Below are 19,315 nucleotides of genomic sequence, written 5' to 3'. Positions count from 1 at the left end.
TCATGTGCTTAGATATGTATTCATTTTTGTTTATACTGTTTGGACGTCTTACTGTTTGGACATCTTGAGGTTTCATCAATTTGGGAAAAATCATTACTTCCAGTTTTGTTTCTATCCCATCATTCTTTCATCCTTCATTCTTTGGGACTTCTAGTGTACATAGTGGAATCTTTTCATAATATCTCATGTGTGTCTTATTTTCTCTGAGGTATTTCCAAGTTCTTTATCTGTTTATTCTTTGGCTAGTTTCCTCTAATTCTGTCTTCAGCTCTTTGTATATTACTGTTAAACTCATTCATTGAATTCTTAATTGTTTTTTTTATGGTTCAGTTCTTGAATTTCTATTTGGTTCTTCTTTTTATAGCTTCCAAATTATTTGCTAGCATGCTCTGTTTTATCTTTTATGTTTTTGACCATAATAAATCTAGTAGTCTGAGTAAGTCTAAATTTAGACACACTTGATGTCTAGAGCTCCTGTGAATCTATTTACTGTTGTTTCTGCTGTTTTTTTTTCAAATTTGTCTTGAATCTGGTGAGTCTGTGTGTGTGTGTGTGCGCGTGTGTGCGTGTGTATATGGGTGTATATGTGAGAGAGAGAGAGTGTGTGTGTGTGTGTGTACATGCACACAGTCAGTGTTACTGTAGGTATTGAGATGCTTTGATGCTGTGCTGCGCTGCAGATCATGGGAGTCTGCCTACTTCCAGTTCACCTTTACTCCTATGATATAGCCCTCTAGGGTCCCAGCTAAAAGAGAGAGTATTTTATCAGTGCTTTTACTTTTTGTGGGACCTGGTTTCCAATTTTGACCCTGCCAGCCTAGGTTCACAGCTTCTAGACTGTCCCCTCTGAAATTTCCAGGTACCTCTGAGAGAAACATGTCCCCAGATTCCAGGATCATCTCCCTGGTTCTCTGTTTTACCTTCAGTCTTGACTCAGTAATTTTGGGGTCAGGATTTATTTTCTCAGTGTCTTACTGACTCTGCACAGCAGTCAAGCAGATGTTCTATATAGTTTTCTTTCCTTCAGCCACAGGATTATTCTGAAATAGTTTGTTTCAGAAAAAGCTGCTGAATTGAATCTTTATGTCACAGAATGTTTTGTAATTGTTTCATTGTTATAACCTTTAAAAGTAAGAGAGGGTGAGCCTGTGTGTGTGTGCACAGTGGCTCATGCCTATAATGCCAGCACTCCGGGAGGCCAAGGCAGGCGGATCACCTGAGGTCAGGAGTTTGAGACCAGCCTGGTCAACATGGTGAAACCTCGTTTCTACTAAAAACACAAAATTAGCTGGGCGTGGTGGCAGATCACATCCCAGCTACTCAGGAGGCTGAGGCAGGAGATCGCTTGAACCTGGGAGGCAGAGGTTGCAGTTAGCCAAGATTGCACCACTGCACTCCAGCCTGGGCAATAGAGCAAGACAGCATCTCCAAAAAACAAAACAAAACAAAACAAACTAAGAGAAATGAATTTCTAGTTGTTTTGTAAGTATCCTATTTGAGTGGACAATTTTATATTGAATTTTCTAATTTATAGTGAATAAATTTGTAAATGAAGAATTTTTCTTTTATGGTGAGCATATGGATGCCAGAACCTACCGTGCTCTATTTGTTAGGTTGCTTTATAATTCAGCAAATTGAAATAAGAAGAAAGTATTAAAGAAAGTAATAATTATTTAAACTTTAACAATTTTAATTTTATTCTTTCTCTATAGTATGTTGCCCATATAATGACCCTGAAGTTAGTAAGCACCTCTGTTACGATCAGAGAAAACAAGAATATTCCAGAAATACTAAAAATTCAGATAATTGGCCTGGGCACTCAGGTATCTCAGCGTCCAGGAGCACAAGCACTTAAGTAAGTTTTTAAGAACTTATTTCAATTTTTATTTCTAGTTACAGTTTTAGACAAAAAATTTGGTGTGTTATTCAGTATTAAAAAATGATTAGTGCTAGCTCTTCTTTAATTTCTTTTGCTTGTGTATGTCAAGATAGTCTTTTTATATCTGCTTTTGTTTTGTTATGGAGCTGTGTGAGTACTTCATCATTTGTTCTGCCCTCCCTCCTTACCTTTGTGAATATTTATTGGATAGTATTTAATTTATAGGCCCAATACTGTGAAAGCTGTGGAGAAGTACAAGTTTTTGTTTTCAAGAAATGTAAGTAGATAAGAAAAGATATAAAAAAATTAATAATTCCAGAACTATATAACAGTAGACAGCTCTAAGGTGAGAAGGTATTGTAAGATTAAATACCTCATAGTTAACGCTACACAAGCTTAGTTGTGGAAGAGAATAACTGAGCTAGGAGAAGGCCTTGGCTCCTGATGGAAATAACCAGAAGCTAGGATAGAGTAAGAGGGTGTTAAGGGTGGCGTAGAAATAGGGTGAGGAGTTCATCCATGTTGTGTAATCTTTTATTCATACAACAGTGATCAGAACTTTTACAGTATTCTGAAGTTGGCTAAAGTGAGTTTTTCATGTGGATGAAAAGGAATTAAGTAAAACAACAAGAGCAGCAAAACAGATTGTCTGGGGGCAATTGAATACCTAGCTAAGGAGGTTGAGCTTCAGCTCTGGATAATGTACTTGGATGGTCCTGGTTTTCAAAGAAGTTTTTAAAGGGAAATTTGTATTTTGGCCCATTAGATTACAAAAGACCTTAACTGTATTATTTCCTTTTTCTTCATTGGTTTATAGGGTAGAAGCAAAATTAGAACACTGGTATATAACAGGCTTGAGACAGCAGGATATTGTACCATCACTTGTGGCTTCCATTGGTGATTCTACGTCATCCTTGCTTAAAATTGAGTTTGAAACCAATCCGGAGGATAGTGCTGCTGACCAGAGTCTGATTGTTCAGTCTCAGCCCGTGGAGGTCATCTATGATGCTGTAAGTGCAAGGAAAAAGTAACTCTTTATTTAAACCATCTTACACTTCTGACAAATGGTTTTTTAATATCTCCTGTTTCATATTTAACATTTATTTACTTAGTAGGTAAGTTTCCTAATAGGTTTTTCTTGTTTCAAAAGCAGTACGTGTTCAGCAGCTAATTTTGATTTTTCTCAGATGCTATACATTTTTTCCTACTCTAAGGTTTATTTGTCTATGCTTATGTTAAATTTTTAAAAATCTAATATACTTAAAAAAAATTCTTGTTTATTTGCCAACTACTCCCAAATTGTTATACGTTGACTTCTTACTCCAGTTCTTTTTTGTGTAGTTTCTCTTTTCTTTCATTGTTTAGAAGAAATTCATAGCGCTTTAGGAGTGATTAAAAGAATTTTAAATATTGTTAACATGAGGAAAAAGCATTGGCATTTAGACGTTATTGGAAATGCTGGCTCAGGTTCTGTATCTGTGGCTTTACCTTTTATTCAGGCTATCTTATCCATCATCTCAAATTAGTTAGCAATGTGGATATGGTTCATTATTCATTGCATCACTTGTAGGTTCACCCCAGCTTGTTGAGATCCCTCACTTAATTTTACTTTACAGCTGAAAGCTAGATTCACAGTGTATGTATGTGGGAGGGGCAATATATAAAGACTGCAGAACTCATATTTTATAATTAAAAATTTTAATTGTGGTATAATTTACATAACTCAATTTAATATCTTAACCATTTTTAAGTTTACGGTTCAGTAGTGTTAAGTACATTCATTGTTGAACAACCAGTCTCCAGAACTGTTTTCTTCTTGGAAAATCTCTGATTTTTTTTAAAGTTTAAGTTTGGCATATAGGTAAGAACTGAATGGCTTTCTTCCTCGTAATTTTCTAAACTTCAAAGTGCAAGGGGATCTAATTACAGTGTAGAGAAGTGGCGTTTCACCTTCTGACTAATTGGAGGCTAAAACTAGAGGTAATATCTGCTGCTGCATCCATATGACACTGTAGAACATACTTGACACCTTAATGATAAGTGCACATTTGATGCCTCTCCAGTAAGCTTGCTTAGGCTCTTTCCTTTCTCCAGATTTTCTTTCACTCCAAAGGGAGATGTAGTAGAGCAGAATATCTTTGAAGTTCCACAGTTCAAAGCCACAGCTGTTTAGAATTGAGGTGAAACTTTAAAGTTTACAATATGGAAGGAACTATGCTTAACTTGGTTACATTAAAAAAATTTTCTTACAGAAAACTGTCAATGCAGTGGTTGAATTCTTTCAGTCAAATAAGGGGTTGGATCTTGAGCAAATAACATCAGCAACATTGATGAAATTGGAAGAAATTAAGGAGAGAACAGCTACAGGTAAAGAATTTGAGTGTCTACATAAGCATCAGTTAAGCTTTAAAAATTTTGTCTACTCTACTGTAAACATTGTATTCAAAATATTATGTTGCTTTTCTTCTTTATTTTAAACTCAGCCTGTATTACAGTATAGAGTGGACATGGCTTACTCAAAGACAAATATACCTGTTAGACCGGGTGAGAAAGGATGTAATGTGTGGCACAGATGATTCTGCCTTCTATTACAGTCAAGAACTCATGCTTCAGAATGAGCTTGAGAGGAAAAACAATCCTCCATCTCAGTTCTTAAGGAACTCTTCATCACACTGTGTGTGAATATAGTTTGAAAGATACTTTTGTATAACATGGCCTCTAAACTCAAGCCAACTATTTTATCCAGTTCCTTAAAATACTGTGTTAGGTTTACTATACTGTGCTATAATAACATTGTTTCCCATTGATTATAAGCAATTTTCACCTTACATGCTGAACTGAGAATCTAATTTTTGACAAAAACTAATACTCCTTTGTAATACTTTTTATGTAAAATTATTATTCTAGTTGTTAATAATATGATTACATATTTCAACTTGATCATCTAATCTGTGCTTATTTCTTACCTTTTTTAGGACTTACACATATTATTGAAACTCGAAAAGTCCTTGATTTAAAGATAAATTTGAAGCCTTCTTATCTAATAGTTCCACAGACAGGTTTCCACCATGAAAAGTCAAATCTTCTGATTATAGATTTTGGTACATTTCAGGTAGGTATATATGCATTTTTTTTGTCTGCCCATCTTTAACTGGCTTGCTAGCTCACTCTCCAATAGTTTGCTGTTTTTTTCTTCAGAGTTCACTAAACAAAATGTAACTTATTTTTTTTAGCCTGTTTTTCAAACCTAGCTTGGAGTATTTTATTTATGTTTTATGATTGTTAAAAGAAAAAACCTCCAAATTTTCTGTAATGATAGGTGAATTGACAGTGAGGACTGGATTCTGTCTTTTCCTAATTAGAAAGAAGCATTCCTAGTTTTCAGTTTCCAGAGTTTAATTATACCATGTTATTAGTTGCGTATATATTTTGACAATAGGAAATTGTACATATATGAATATATATTTGTTAAACCACTGTCAGTAACTAAGTAGAGCAAGAGAACTTTTGGATTTTGGATTTTGACTCTCGTAGAAATCCAAGCCTCCAGTAAAAGGTGACGATTTCAGATATATGAGGGGACTTTGAAAAGTTTGTGGAAAAATGGAATTAAAAGATTAAAAAAAAATTACAAACTTTATTTCTCAACATCAGATCCGTCAAGTTCAAGACATTTTTGTAAGTGTCGATACTAGCCGTTTAGTCCATTGCTCAAGGATGGAGGGTCCTAGGAATTTAATCATGCCAGTGTAGTCTTTTTTATATTACTAACTGAAGAAAATTAGGTGCTGTTTATAAATTTTGTTTAAGAATAGGAAACCAAAAAAAGGAGGAGGCAAATTAGGACTGTAAGGTGGGTGCCTAACTATTTCTCAGAAAATCTTACAAAACTGCCCTCATTTGATGAGAGGAATGAGCAGAGGTGCATTGTCGTGGTGAAGCAGGACTCTCTGTTGAAGATTTCCTGGGTATTTTCCTACTAAAACTTTGGCTGACTTTCTCAACACACTCTCATAAAAAGCAAATGCTATCGTTCTTTGGCCCTCCAGAAAGTGAACAAGCAGAATGCCTGGAATATCCCCAAAAACTGTTGCCATGACCTTTGCTCTTGACTAGTCCACTTCTGCTTTGACTAGACCACTTTCACATCCTGGTAACCATTGCTTTAATTGTGGTTTGTCCTTAAGATCATACTGGTAGAGCCATGTTTCATCTCTCTCTCTCTTTTTTTTTTTGAGACAGTCTCATTCTTGCCCAGACTGGAGTACAGTGGCACTAGCTTGGCTCACTGCAACCTTCGCCTCCAGGATTCAAGTGATTCTCCTGCCTTAGCCTCGTGAATAGCTGGGATTACAGGTGCCCGCTACTACACCTGGCTTATTTTTGTATTTTCAGTAGAGACAGGGTTTCACCATGTTGGCCAGGCTGGTCTTGAATTCCTGACCTCAAGTGATCCGCCCACTATGGCCTCCCAATGTGCTGGGATTACAGACGTGAGCCACCATGACCAGCCCATATTTCATCTGTTATTACAGTTCTTTGAAGAAATGTTTCTGGATCTTGATCCCAGACTTTTAAAAAATTTCCATTGAAAGCTCTGCCTTTGTCTGTAGCTGATATGAGTGCAATGGTTTTGGATCCTGTTGATTAATTTGCTTGACTTTAAATTTTCAGTCAGAATTGTATAGTCTGAACCAGTTGAAATTGTGTAGGCTGAAACCAGTCTGGTGTTGACTATTGTTTCTGCTGTTAATTGTTGATCCTCTTCGGTCAGGGAATGAACATGACTAAGTTTTACTTCGAAAATTGATGTACGTGGTCTGCCACTGGTGGGCTTCATCTTCAAAATTGTCTTGACCCTTCTTAAAATTAGTTATCTGTTTGTAAACTGCTGATTTCCTTGGGGCACTGTTCCTATACATTTTTTGTAAAGCATTATTGATTTATTCTTCCACCCAAGCTTCAGCATAAATTTGGTATTTGTTTTCGCTTTAATTTTAGCAGAATTTATGTTGCTATGATAGGGGGCCCATTTTCAAACAGATGCCTTAATCTTCTTAGTGACTCAAAGTTGATCCTGTTCAGACATGATATAAAAAGTTAGTACAAGTTTCTTTTGGTACAAAACCGTTTCGAAATTTATTTATAGTTTTTTCATAATGGGCATTTTCTATTAACTTTTTGAAGATCCCTTGCATACTCCTGAATTTATCTTTGCCTCCACCAGGAAGGGGAGAAGGTAGTCCTAATTGGAGCTGAATTATAGTGGCCTAATTATTTCTGTAGTATAGCGTGGAGAAGGAACAAAACGCTGCTATTTAATGGTGAAGGGTGTGGGGTGGGGAGGTAGGGGAGCTGGACTGTAAGTGGCAATAACTCTTGAGAGCCAGGAAGAGGAGTAGTTGTACATCTACACAAGTTATTTGAGGCAGACAGCTCAAACATAAAAATGTGCTGAACACCTATTTCTCAACTTTAATAGAGATGTATGCTGAAATTTTATATTCCTAATACGATGTTTACAAATAATTATCTGAAGATTAAACAAAATGTTTATTCATTAAGGGCAGTATTTTCATTTTGTTAGGTTTTAACTAACTAAATGCAAGATTGAAACCTAACTAAAATATGTTGATGTATGTGCTTTTCTGTTTTGGAAAAAAAAAATTGAAAATTTTCCTTCATTTTAGCTCAACAGTAAAGATCAAGGTTTACAGAAGACTACTAATTCGTCTCTGGAAGAAATAATGGATAAGGCATATGACAAGTTTGATGTTGAAATAAAAAATGTACAACTACTTTTTGCAAGAGCAGGTAAACCATTATTCAACTTTTAGGATCTTGGAATTATGTTGGGTAGTTTGTGTAATATATGTGTGTATATACGTGTGCCTTTATATCAACCCTGACAACCATTTTGCACACATACTCTGTTGGCCGCTTAAAGAAACCGTGTAGGAGACTATCAGTGTAAATTACTGCAACACTTAGAAATGGAAATTTGGCTAGTCATCTTAAGATACCTAGCTGCATTTGAATCTAGGTCTGTTCACAGCCTGTATTTATGTAATACGACTATAAAACTGCTTAGAACACAAAATGGAAATTGCAGTTGATTTACATTTTTCTGTCTTAATGCTTTTGGGATGACTCAATATTGTCCTTGCTGCCTTCATTATTAAATATTATATTAGCCTAGTCTTCATTTCAATAGTATTACTAGTAGTATGCTTTCTATTTTTGTAGATATCTGAGAAATGTATATCTACAAAATTGTAGACATAGTTTTAATATCTTAAAGTAATTGACTTAATTATTTTCCAAAAGCTTGGTGTTTTCTACATTTAAGTAAGTATTTTTGTTTTTTTTACACTTAGTTTTTAGAAGCAATAAATATTTATTAATTATCCTTGATCATAATATCACTTTGTGGTAGGTCATTAGAGGAAAGGACACAGTTATAGTCTCTGCGTGCAGAGTTTATACTCTAGTAGGAGTGTTGAGATTTATTAAAATGTAAATACATAATACTTTTCATGTATTAAGAGCCTGTTGATTCCTTGAAGTGGAGTATTCAGAGGAATAAAGACAGAACATTAAAACTGTCTTTTCTTTTGTATTTACTTAAAAATAATTGAATTATAAGTAATAAAAGATGTTTAGTCATTGCCATCAATAAAGATCTGCATAGGACTCTGTTGGTTATAGGAAAATCTGTTTTTGGGACCTTATTTGAAGAAAAGTGATTATTAAACTTTTTTGGTCATGAAATTTTGATAAAACTCATCTTTGCTTTGGAATTGTGTGCTAAGCTGGTATAAATATTGTACTTTAACCATAAACCTATTTTATTTTTTCTTGTTTTTCCTACTCTTTTCACTGTAATGATCAACCTCGGTCACTAATTCTGGAATTGAGGTAGTAGATCCTGGGCTTTGTTTTTTCTGTTTACTTTGAAATGGAAGCTGTTATGTGAACATTCTCCAAACAGAATTATTTTATATCACAGTCTTTGATCCTGTCAGTTTGTATTTAAAAAGCATAGGTTATTTAACTAATATGCTGAACAAGAAGTAAAAATTGGTAATCATCAACTTTGGATTAATTTACAGTGATTTTCCATAGACTGATAATTTAAAATAATATTCCTTAAAATTAATATTTTATCCATGTTCCACTGCTGTTTGTAAAAACAATAAATAATGTCTTAAATTATTTTTTAAAGAGGAAAACTGGAAAAAGTGTCGATTTCAGCATCCATCAACTATGCATATATTGCAACCCATGGATATTCATGTTGAGCTGGCCAAGGCCATGGTAGAAAAAGATATTAGAATGGCCAGGTAATGTATGAGCTTCTTTTATATTAGAAAATCAACAGGTGAAATATGTCTGCATCAGTTGCTAGAATTTAAGGAAGCAAAGATAGATTTCTGTGGGAGACAGAAATAAATAAGGATTATTCTATCTTGCAGCAGAAACATATTTTTAAGAAAATGTATGTTTGAGTTATACATCAACTCTTATTTCAGAAGTATTTGAACTTTTACATTCTGTAAAAGTTGATGGTCCATTTTTTGAATGAATGTTATCCCATGTTTAATATCAATGAAATAAAATCTTTAAAAGCATTAGAGGCTCTTTTGATAATGAAATCTCATATAATTCTGAGAAAAATAAAATGACATAAAAATAGAAAATTATTTTTGAATTTTTAAGTAGACAGTTATGAAATGTTTTTGCTGGTTTTTAAAAACAGCTTTCTTGAATAAAACTGCATCTATTTAAAGTTTACAATTTGATAAATATCACCTTAGCTATATAGCTGTGAAACCATCATCACAGTCAAGATAATGAACACATTATCTCCAAAAGTAACCTTGTTCCCCTTTGTATTCCTTTCTTTTCTTCTGGAAATTCTCTTCTCCCAGTCCCTGGACAGCATTGGTCTGCTTTTTGATGCTATATATATGTTAGAATTTTCTAGAATTATATGTAAATAGAATCTTAGACTTTTAACTTTTTTGTTTGACATTTTTAATTTAGCATAATTAATTTGAGATTCATTTATGTTATATGTATCAGTAGTTCATTGATACCCTTTATCAGGTGGATATTAAACCAACTTTTCATTACTGGATTAAGCTTATATGGTAATGGTGAACAGCCTAATCCAAAGACCCACAATTTGAAATGCTCCAAAATTTGACATTTTTTGAGACTCAACATGATGTCACGTGTGGAAAATTCTGCACATAAGTTCGTAACACAAGCCTTGTTTCTTGTGCAAAATTATTAAAAATTTTATATAAAATTACCTTCAGACTCTGTGTACAAGGTATGAATGAAACATGAATCAATTTAGTGTTTAGACTTGGGTCCTATCTGCAGTATATATCATAATGTAATACAAATATTCTGATATCTGGAAAAATCCAAAATCTGAAACACTTCTTTCTCCATTTCTGATCAGGGATACTCAACCTGTATGTATTATTCTTTTAAAATATTTTTGGACTCGTTTTGCCAAATTTGGTTACACAGTTTTATATTTGTGTTAATGAGGGATATTGGTTTGTGCTTTTCTTGTTTTGATATCAGGATAATGTTGGCCTCATACATTGAGTTTTCTGGAAGATATTGTGTAGAACTGGTATTATTTCTTCCTAAAATGTTAGGTAGAATTCTCCAGTAAAGCCATGTGGTCCTGGAGTTTTCTATTTGAGAGGTATTTAACTACAAATTCATGTTTTTTCATAGATATAGGGCTAGATTATCTATTCTTTTGAATGATCTGTGTGTTTCAAGTATTATGAGTTATTGTTTGTGTGTTTTAAGGAATTTGTCCATCTTAGTTGTTGAATGTATTGGCATAAAACTGTTCATAATGCTTTCCTCTTACCTATGAATACACAAAGAATCTGTAGTGATGTTATTTCTCTTAGTCCTGATGTTAGTATTTTGTGCCTTTTCTCTTTTTCTCTTGATCACTCTGATGAGAGGTTTATCAATTTTGTTGATCTTCTGAGATACCAAGCTATTGGCTTCCATTTTTTTCTTTCTTTTAATTCTTTTTCCCCCCTGATTTCCACTCTGATATTTATTATTTCTTTCTTTAGCTTATTCTAGATTTTATTTGCTTTTCAGTTCTAGTTAAGGTAGAAGCTGAGGTCATTGATTTGAGACCTTAGTTTTTTTCCAATATAGGCATTTAGTGCTTTATGTTTCCCTCTCTATAGTGCTTTACTGTACATACCCCAGCATGGCATCTAGCAATTAGGCATCTGTCAGCTTGAGCTGTTCACAGCTTAGTCAGGAAGCCAAAGGTAAACAAGAACCAAAAAGAGCTTTATGACCAGCATATAGCTGCCACAAAGCTGTTGAGACAAATAAACCTGGGGCAATTAACATTGAGTAGGAAACAGAGTAGAAGCACTTGCCAAAAAGTAAGCAACTGATAAAAACACAATGGTGATTCAGTAGTGAGTAAAACAGATGTCCTCATGGAGCTAACAGTTTAATCAGAGCAGACATGAAATAAACAACTATAAATGTGATATGTCCGACGCTGCCAACTGCTATATATAAAAAGAAAGAAAGCAAGGCAATGGGATAGAGAGGTGATGGGGTAAATACTCTTTGATGTTTATAATATGAGATCTTTGATACCAGGAAGTAGTGTTTTGGTTTTGAAAGGTAGAGAATTGTGTTTGGAAAGATTTTGATAAAAATTAGTTAAGTTAAAGAGGTTTGGCTACTTAAGAGGGATATGTTGAAATTATCTGGAAACTTAGCTAACATAGAACTTACCATTTCTTGACGGTGTTGTAAAGGAGGCATTTAATGTAATTAGATTAAAACATGTTTAAACTTTTGACATGTTTTAATCTAATTACATTAAAGCAATTCTTTCCTTCGTCTTTAATATAGAGATGCTGACTTAAAACCTTACCACTGAATTGTACTTTTAGATTTAAAGTATCAGGAGGACTTCCTTTGATGCATGTTAGAATTTCTGACCAGAAGATGAAAGATGTTCTATGTTTGATGAACAGTATACCTTTGCCACAGAAATCATCAGCCCAGTCTCCAGAGAGACAGGTAAATAGATAAAATAAAATTTATAAACCTATTTTTACCACCGTTTTAGAGCAGTGGTGAAAAGTCCGTTTCAGCGCAGGGTTTATAAGTGAAAGGACCAAAAGTATAGAAATGAAAGTAAAATGTCTTTCAAATTTATAAAATGTGTTTTAAATAAAGCTAGAGAGGAAAAAAAAAAAACAAAAATCTTCTTTAGAATCTTGCAAATGAAACAATTGGTATAAAATTTCCCTATATGTTAAGACTTACAAGTTGTAGGTCACTTTAATTGGAATTGAACTTTATACAGTAGAAATGTTGGATTTCTACTTTGAAATGAAATTTGATAAAGCCAGCTAATGGTGGTACCATGTGCCAGGGACCTCTAACAGAGATATACTTTAATATTGTAATAGACAGAATGTAAATGATATGCAGTATTAATAGACTAACTTACTAGAGCTACGCTTAGTTTTGTCCTTGTAAATGTGGGTAGTAGACTTAATAATTTGTAATTCTAGTTAACTATTAGTTGATTACACAATATGTCTTGTTGGAAGATTTGTATATTGTGTTATATTGTGTGTGTGTGTCTTTCCATATCTCTTTATCCTCTATTACTTTTTAGACTTTCTCTCATTCATGACATTTAATCCTGCTAAATCATTCTTTTTAAGAAAACTTTTTGTATTCTTTGCCAGGTATCCTCAATTCCTGTTATTTCAGGCGGGGCGAAAGGTCTACTTGGTACTTCACTGTTGCTAGATGCTGTGGAGTCAGGTAAGGAGAGTAAAATCCTCTTTCTCTACTAAATTAAGCGTATACATTGTTATACAGTGATAACATTTTGAGAAAATAAGGGCATTCTGAAAGTGCTATAGTAATTTACTGGTTTTAGTTCTAGTTGTGCTACATTAGCGTGACTTTGAGTCTTTTCTCTTCTTTAAGCCCAAGTTTATGTCTTCACTGGATAAATGAAGTGATTTTTTTTTTGTAGTTGACAATGTTTAAGATTCTAAATAAGCTACTTTTTTTGGCCCCAATCTCTACATGAACTTTTTCTCTAGCTCTGACCTAATGGATCTGTTTTAATTCGGAACTAGAATGTAAGCTTCATCAGGACAGGACTATGTCTATCCTGGTCATTCTGGTATCCTTAGTGGCTGGCACAGCCTGATACATGGTAGATAATGCCCAATAAATATTTTGTTTAATACTGAATGAATGAATTAAAGTGAAAAACAGAATCATTGAAGAAAAGAACATGGTGCTATTTAATTTAACTAAATTAAATTTATTTATTTATTTATTTATTTTTGGAGATGGGAGCCTTGCTCGTGTCACCCAGGCTGGAGTGCAATGGCCACTCATGGCTTACTGCAACCTCTGCCTCCTGGGTTCAAGCAATTCTCTTGCATCAGCCTCCTGAGTAGCTGGGATTACAGGCGCCTGCCACCATGCCTGGCTAATTTTTGTGTGTGTGTATTTTTAGTAGAGACGGGATTTCATCATGTTGTCCAGGCTGGTGTCAAACTCCTGACGTTATGATCTGCCCACCTTAGCCTCCCAAAGTGTTGAGATTACAGGTGTGAGCCATTGCCCCTGACCTTGATTTTTAATGTGATTATTACATGTCAGGTTGAGTCACTTGGTAGAAGTTTAAAAAAGGCAGCTATTCTGATGATAAATATGAAGATTATATCTAATAAATGAATTTCCCTTTTTGGAGACTTAGATTTGAGTGTTTTATGCAGTTTTCAATGTACATTGTCTCAGATCAAATAAATGTCTTTTTCCTTTAGAGTCTGATGATGAGTATTTTGATGCTGAAGATGGAGAACCACAGACTGGTAAAAGTACGAAAGGATCAGAACTCAAAAAAGCTGCAGAGGTCCCAAATGAGGAGCTCATTAATCTTCTACTCAAGTTTGAAATTAAAGAAGTATGTGCTTTTTTGTCTATAAGTAGATATATTCTGGTTGTCACCATCTTTTAAGCTATCCCCAAGCTAGACCCAAATGTCAAGTATATTAAAAATGTGGTACTCTGTCTTTCCTGCTGCCCAACACACATGAACGTACACACTCACACATATTCACTGTCTCACACACAAAGATTTTTAAAATTAAAATGCTTTTTAAAAAACTGATTTATGAGAAGAGATCCAAGATGGCCAAATAGGAACAGCTCTGGATCATAGTTCCCAGTGAAAACGCAGAGGGTGAGTAATCACCACATTTCCAAATGAATTTTTACTGCCCACAGACTAGGAGATTCCCTGGTAGAAAAGTGCCATGAGTTGCCAGCATGGCTGTTTCAGCCAGCGCAGCGGGTCTCTGCACAAAAACTCACACAAATCTGGGCACTGTTTCAACTGGCGACTGGAACACCTGAGAGACAGAGTTGCCTGTTCAACTGAAAAAAAGGGGGCTGAAACAGGGAGCCGGGTGATCTGGCTCGACTGGTCCCACCCCCACAAAGACCAGCAATCTGAAACACTCTGGATTGAGAGTTTCACAGCAAGCACAGCTGGACCCGGGACAGTCCAGCTCTGTGGGGGGAAGGGCGTCCGCCATTACTGAGGCAGTCCACCACTACCAAGGCAGCCCGCCATTACCGAGGCAGTCTGCCATTACCGAGGCAGTCCGCCATTACCGAGGCAGTCCGCCATTATCAAGGCAGTCCGCTATTTCAGAGACAGTCTGCCATTATTGAGGCAGACCGCCATTACTGAGGCAGTTCTAACTATACCCCTTTAAACAAAACTGCAAGGAAGTTCACACAGCAGCTGGGCAGAGCCCTTGGCAACTCAGCAACACCTCTGCTGGCAGGGTGTGACTAGGCTACCTCCTTGGTGGGCAGGGCAACTCTGAAAAAAGGCAGCAGCATGACAGGAACTTATAAATAAAGCCCCACCTTCCCAGGACAGAGAACCTGGAAAAAAAAGACAGTTATGAGTTGCGCTGCAGCAGACATTAACGTACCTGCCCAGCAGCTCTGAGTGGAACAACAGAGCTCACAGCTCAGCACTTGAGCTCCTATAAGGGACAGACTGTATCTTCAAGCAGCTCCCCAACCCCTGTATATCCAAAGAGTCACTTCATAAAGGAGAGCTAAGGCTGACATCTGGCGGGTATCCTTCTGGAACAAAGATAGCAGAAACTGGAAGCAACCCCTACTGTTCTGCAGCCACTGCAGGTGATTCCCCAGGCAAGCAGGGTCTGGAGTGGACCTCCAGCAGTCCTACAGTAGAGGGGCCTGACTGTTAGAAGGAAAACTGAGAAACAGAAATAACTTCATCATCAACAAACAGGATGTCCACTCAGAGACCCCATCTGAAAGTCACCAGCTACAAAGACCACAGGTAGATAAATCCACAAAGATGGGAAGAAACCAGCACAAAAAGGATGAAAACACCCAAAACCAGAACGCTTCTCCTCCTCCAAGGGATCACAACTCCTCACCAGCAAAGGAATAGGGCTACATGGAGAACAAGGCTGGTGAATTGACAGAAACAGTCTTCAGAAAGTGGGTAAGAAGAAACTTCTCTGAGCTAAAAGAACATGTTCTAACCCAATGCAAAGAAACTAAAACCTTGAAAAAAGGTTTGATGAAATGCTAATGAGAATAAACAGCTTAGAGAGGAATACAAATGAATTGATGGAGCTGAAAAACGCAACATGAGAACTATGTGAGGCATATGCAAGTTTCAATAGCCGAATCAACCAAGCAGAAGAAAAGATATCAGAGATTCGAAGATAAATTCAATGAAATAAAACGAGAAGGCAAGATTAGAGAAAAAACGGTAAAAAGAAATGAACAAAGCCTCAAAGAAATAGGGGATTATGTGAAAAGACCTAATCTACTTTTGATAGGTATACTTGAATGTGATGGAGAGAATGAATTCAAACTGCAAAACAATCTTCAGGATATTATCCAGGAGAACTTCCCCAACCTAGCAAGGCAGGGCAATATTCAAGTCCAGGAAATACAGAGAGCACCACAAAGATATTCCTCAAAAAGAGCAATCCCCAAGGCACATAATCATCAGATTCTCCAGGGATGAAATGAAGGAACCATGCTAAGGGCAGCCAGAGAGAAAGGTTGGGTTACCCACAAAGGGAAGCCCATCAGACTCACAGCAGATCTCTCAGCAGAAACTCTACAAGCCAGAAGAGAGTGGGGACCAATATTCAGCATCCTTAAAGAAAAGAACTTTCAACCTAGAATTTCATATCCAGCCAAACTAAGCTTCATACGTGAAGGAGAAATAAAATCCTTTACGAACAAGCAATTGCTCAGAGATTTCATCACCACCAGGCCTGCTTTACAAGAGCTCCTGAAAGAACCACTAAACATAGAAAGGAACAACCAGTACCAGCCACTGCAAAAACATACCAAGTTGTAAAAAGCATCGACACAATGAAGAAACTGCATCAACTAATGGGCAAAACAGCCAGCTAACATCAAAATGGCAGGATCAAATTCACACAAAACAATATTAACCTTAAATGTAAATGGGCTAAATGGCCCAAGCAAAAGACACAGACTGGCACACTGGATAAAAAGTCAAAACCCATCGGTGTGCTGTATCCAAGAAAGAAACCCATCTCAGATGCAAGGATACACATAGGCTCAAAATATAAGGATGGAGGAAGATTTATCAAGCAAATGGAGAGCAAAAAAAAGCAGGAGTTGCAATCCTAGTCTCAGATAAAATAGACTTTAAACCAACAAAGATCAAAAGAGACAAAGAAGGGGATTACATAATGGTAAAAGGATCAATGCAACGAGAAGAGCTTACAATCCTAAATATATACACACCCAATACAGGAGAACCCAGATACATAAAGCAAGTTCTTAATGACCTACAAAGAGACTTAGCCTCCCACACAATAATAGTGGGAGACATTAACACTCCACTGTCAATATTAGACAGATCAACGAGACAGAAAATTAACAAGGATATCCAGGACTTGAACTCAGACCTGGACCAAGCAAACCTAATAGACATTTACAGAACATTCCATCCCAAATCCACAGAATATACATTCTTCTCAGCACCACATCACACCTACTCTAAAATTGACCAGATAATTGGAAGTAAATCACTCCTCAGCAAATGCAAAAGAACGGAAATCATAAACAGTCTCTCAGACCACAGTGCAATCAAATTAGAAATCAATTCAGAAACTAACTCAGAACCGCACAACTTCATGGAAACTGAACAACTGGCTCTTGCATGTTGACTGGATAAACAATGAAATAAAGGCAGAAATAAATCTGTTCTTTGAAACCAACAAGAACGAAGACACAATGTACCAGAATCTCTGGGACACATTTAAAGTAGTGTCTAGAGGAAAATTTATAGCAATAAATGCCCACATGAGGAGCAAGGAAAGATGTATAATCAACACCCTATTGTCAAAATTGAAAGAGCTAGAGGAGCAAGATCCAAAAAAACTCAAAACCTAGCAGAAGACAAGAAATAACTAAGATCAGAGCAGAACTGAAGGAGATAGAGACACAAAAAACCCTTCAAAAAATCAGTAAATCGAGGAGCTGGGTTTTTGAGAAGATCAACAATATAGACTGACCACTAGCCAGATTAATAGAACGAGAGAAGAATTGAATAGATGCAATAAAAAGCGATAAAGGGGATATCACCACAGATTCCACAGAAATGCAAACCACCATCAGAGATTATGACAAACAACTCTGTGTACATAAACTAGTAAACCTGGAAGAAATGGATAAATTCCTGGACACTTGCATCCTCCCAAGCCTAAACCAGGAAGAAGTCGAAACCCTGAATAGACCAATAACAAGGGCTGAAGTTGAGGCAGCAATTAATAGCCTACCAACAAAAAAAGCCCAGGTCTAGTTGGGTTTACAGCAGAATTCTACCAGACATACAAAGAGGAGCTGGTACCACTCCTTCTGAAACTATTCCAAACAATCCAAAAAGAGAGAATCCTTCCCAAATCATTTTATGAGACCAACATCATCCTGATGTCAAAACCCAGCAGAGACTCAACAACAAAAGAAAACTTCAGGCCAATATCCATGATGAACATAGATGCAAAAACCTTCAAGAAAATACTTGCAAACCGATTGCAACAGCACATCAAAAGGCTTATCCATCACGATCAAGTAGGCTTTATTCTGGGGATGAAAGGCTGGTTCAACATACACAAGTCTATGAACGTAATTCACCACATAAACAGAACCAAAGACAAAACCCACATGATTATCTCAATAGATGCAGAGAAGGCCTTTGACAAAATTCAACAGCCCTTTATGCTAAAAACTCTCAATAAACTAGGTATTGACGGAATGTATCTCAAAATAATAAAAGCTATTTACGACGAACCCACAGCCAATATCATACTGAATGGGCAAAAACTGGAAGCATTCCTTTTGAAATGTGGCACTAGGCGGGAGTGGTGGCTTACGCCTGTAATCCCAGCACTTTGGGAGGCCGAGGCGGGTGGGTCACGAGGTCAAGAGATCAAGACCATCCTGGTCAACATGGTGAAACCCCATCTCTACTAAAAATACAAAAAATTAGCTGGGCATGGTGGCGCATGCCTGTAATCCCAGTTACTCAGGAGGCTGAGGCAGGAGAATTGCCTGAACCCAGGAGGTGGAGGTTGTGGTGAGCCGAGATCGTGCCATTGCACTCCAGCCTGGGTAACAAGAGCGAAACTCCGTCTCCAAAAAAAAAAAAAAAAGAAATCTGGCACTAGACAAGGATGTCCTCTCTCACCACTCCTATTCAATATAGCATTGGATGTTCTAGCCAGAGCAATCAGGCAAGAAAAAGAAATAAAGGGTATTCAGTTAGGAAAGAAGGAAGTCAAATTGTCTCTATTTGCAGATGACATGATTATATATTTAGAAGACCCCTTCGTCTCAGCTCAAAATCTCCTGAAACTGATAAGCAACTTCAGCAAAGTCTTAGGATGCAAAATCAATGTGCAAAAATCAGAAGCATTCTTATTCACCAATAACAGACAGAGAGCCAAATCAAGAATGAACTACCATTCACAATTGCTACAAAGAGAATAAAATACCTAGGAATACAACTAACAAAGGATGTAAAGGACCTCTTCAAGGAGAACTACAAACCACTGCTCAAGGAAATAAGACAGGACATGAACAGATGGAGAAACATTCCATGCTTATGGGTAGGAAGAATCAATATCATGAAAATGGCCATACTGCCCAAAGTAATTTACAGATTCAACGCTATCCCCATCAAGCTACCAATGACCTTCTTCACAGAATTAGAAAAAACCACCTTGAACTTCATATGGAACCAAAAGAGAGCCCACATAGCCAAGTCAATTCTAA

The 19,315-nt window shown here is 36.3% G+C and overlaps 1 protein-coding gene across 4 annotated transcripts in view; it reads left to right on the top strand.

Moving 5' to 3' along the window:
• The window catches only part of VPS13C (vacuolar protein sorting 13 homolog C), a 205,784-nt gene that overhangs the window by 63,555 nt on the left and 122,914 nt on the right, over nucleotides 1-19,315 (top strand). For all 4 annotated transcript variants that reach the window (XM_064361368.1, XM_064361367.1, XM_064361370.1 and 1 more), the window contains 9 exons: nucleotides 1,713-1,855; nucleotides 2,697-2,889; nucleotides 4,132-4,246; nucleotides 4,855-4,991; nucleotides 7,570-7,693; nucleotides 9,105-9,222; nucleotides 11,851-11,980; nucleotides 12,661-12,739; nucleotides 13,762-13,901. In XM_064361368.1, coding sequence (XP_064217438.1) covers nucleotides 1,713-1,855; nucleotides 2,697-2,889; nucleotides 4,132-4,246; nucleotides 4,855-4,991; nucleotides 7,570-7,693; nucleotides 9,105-9,222; nucleotides 11,851-11,980; nucleotides 12,661-12,739; nucleotides 13,762-13,901 — 1,179 coding nt within the window. The remainder of the gene's footprint in view (nucleotides 1-1,712; nucleotides 1,856-2,696; nucleotides 2,890-4,131; nucleotides 4,247-4,854; nucleotides 4,992-7,569; nucleotides 7,694-9,104; nucleotides 9,223-11,850; nucleotides 11,981-12,660; nucleotides 12,740-13,761; nucleotides 13,902-19,315) is intronic.

Source organism: Aotus nancymaae, unplaced genomic scaffold (genome assembly GCF_030222135.1).
Source record: "Aotus nancymaae isolate 86718 unplaced genomic scaffold, 86718_ANA_hifiasm-v0.15.2.pri h1tg000041l, whole genome shotgun sequence".
In the NCBI taxonomy this organism is placed as follows: domain Eukaryota; kingdom Metazoa; phylum Chordata; class Mammalia; order Primates; family Aotidae; genus Aotus; species Aotus nancymaae.
The sequence above is the reverse complement of the archived record's forward strand: the minus strand, read 5'-3'. Positions and strand labels throughout refer to the sequence as shown.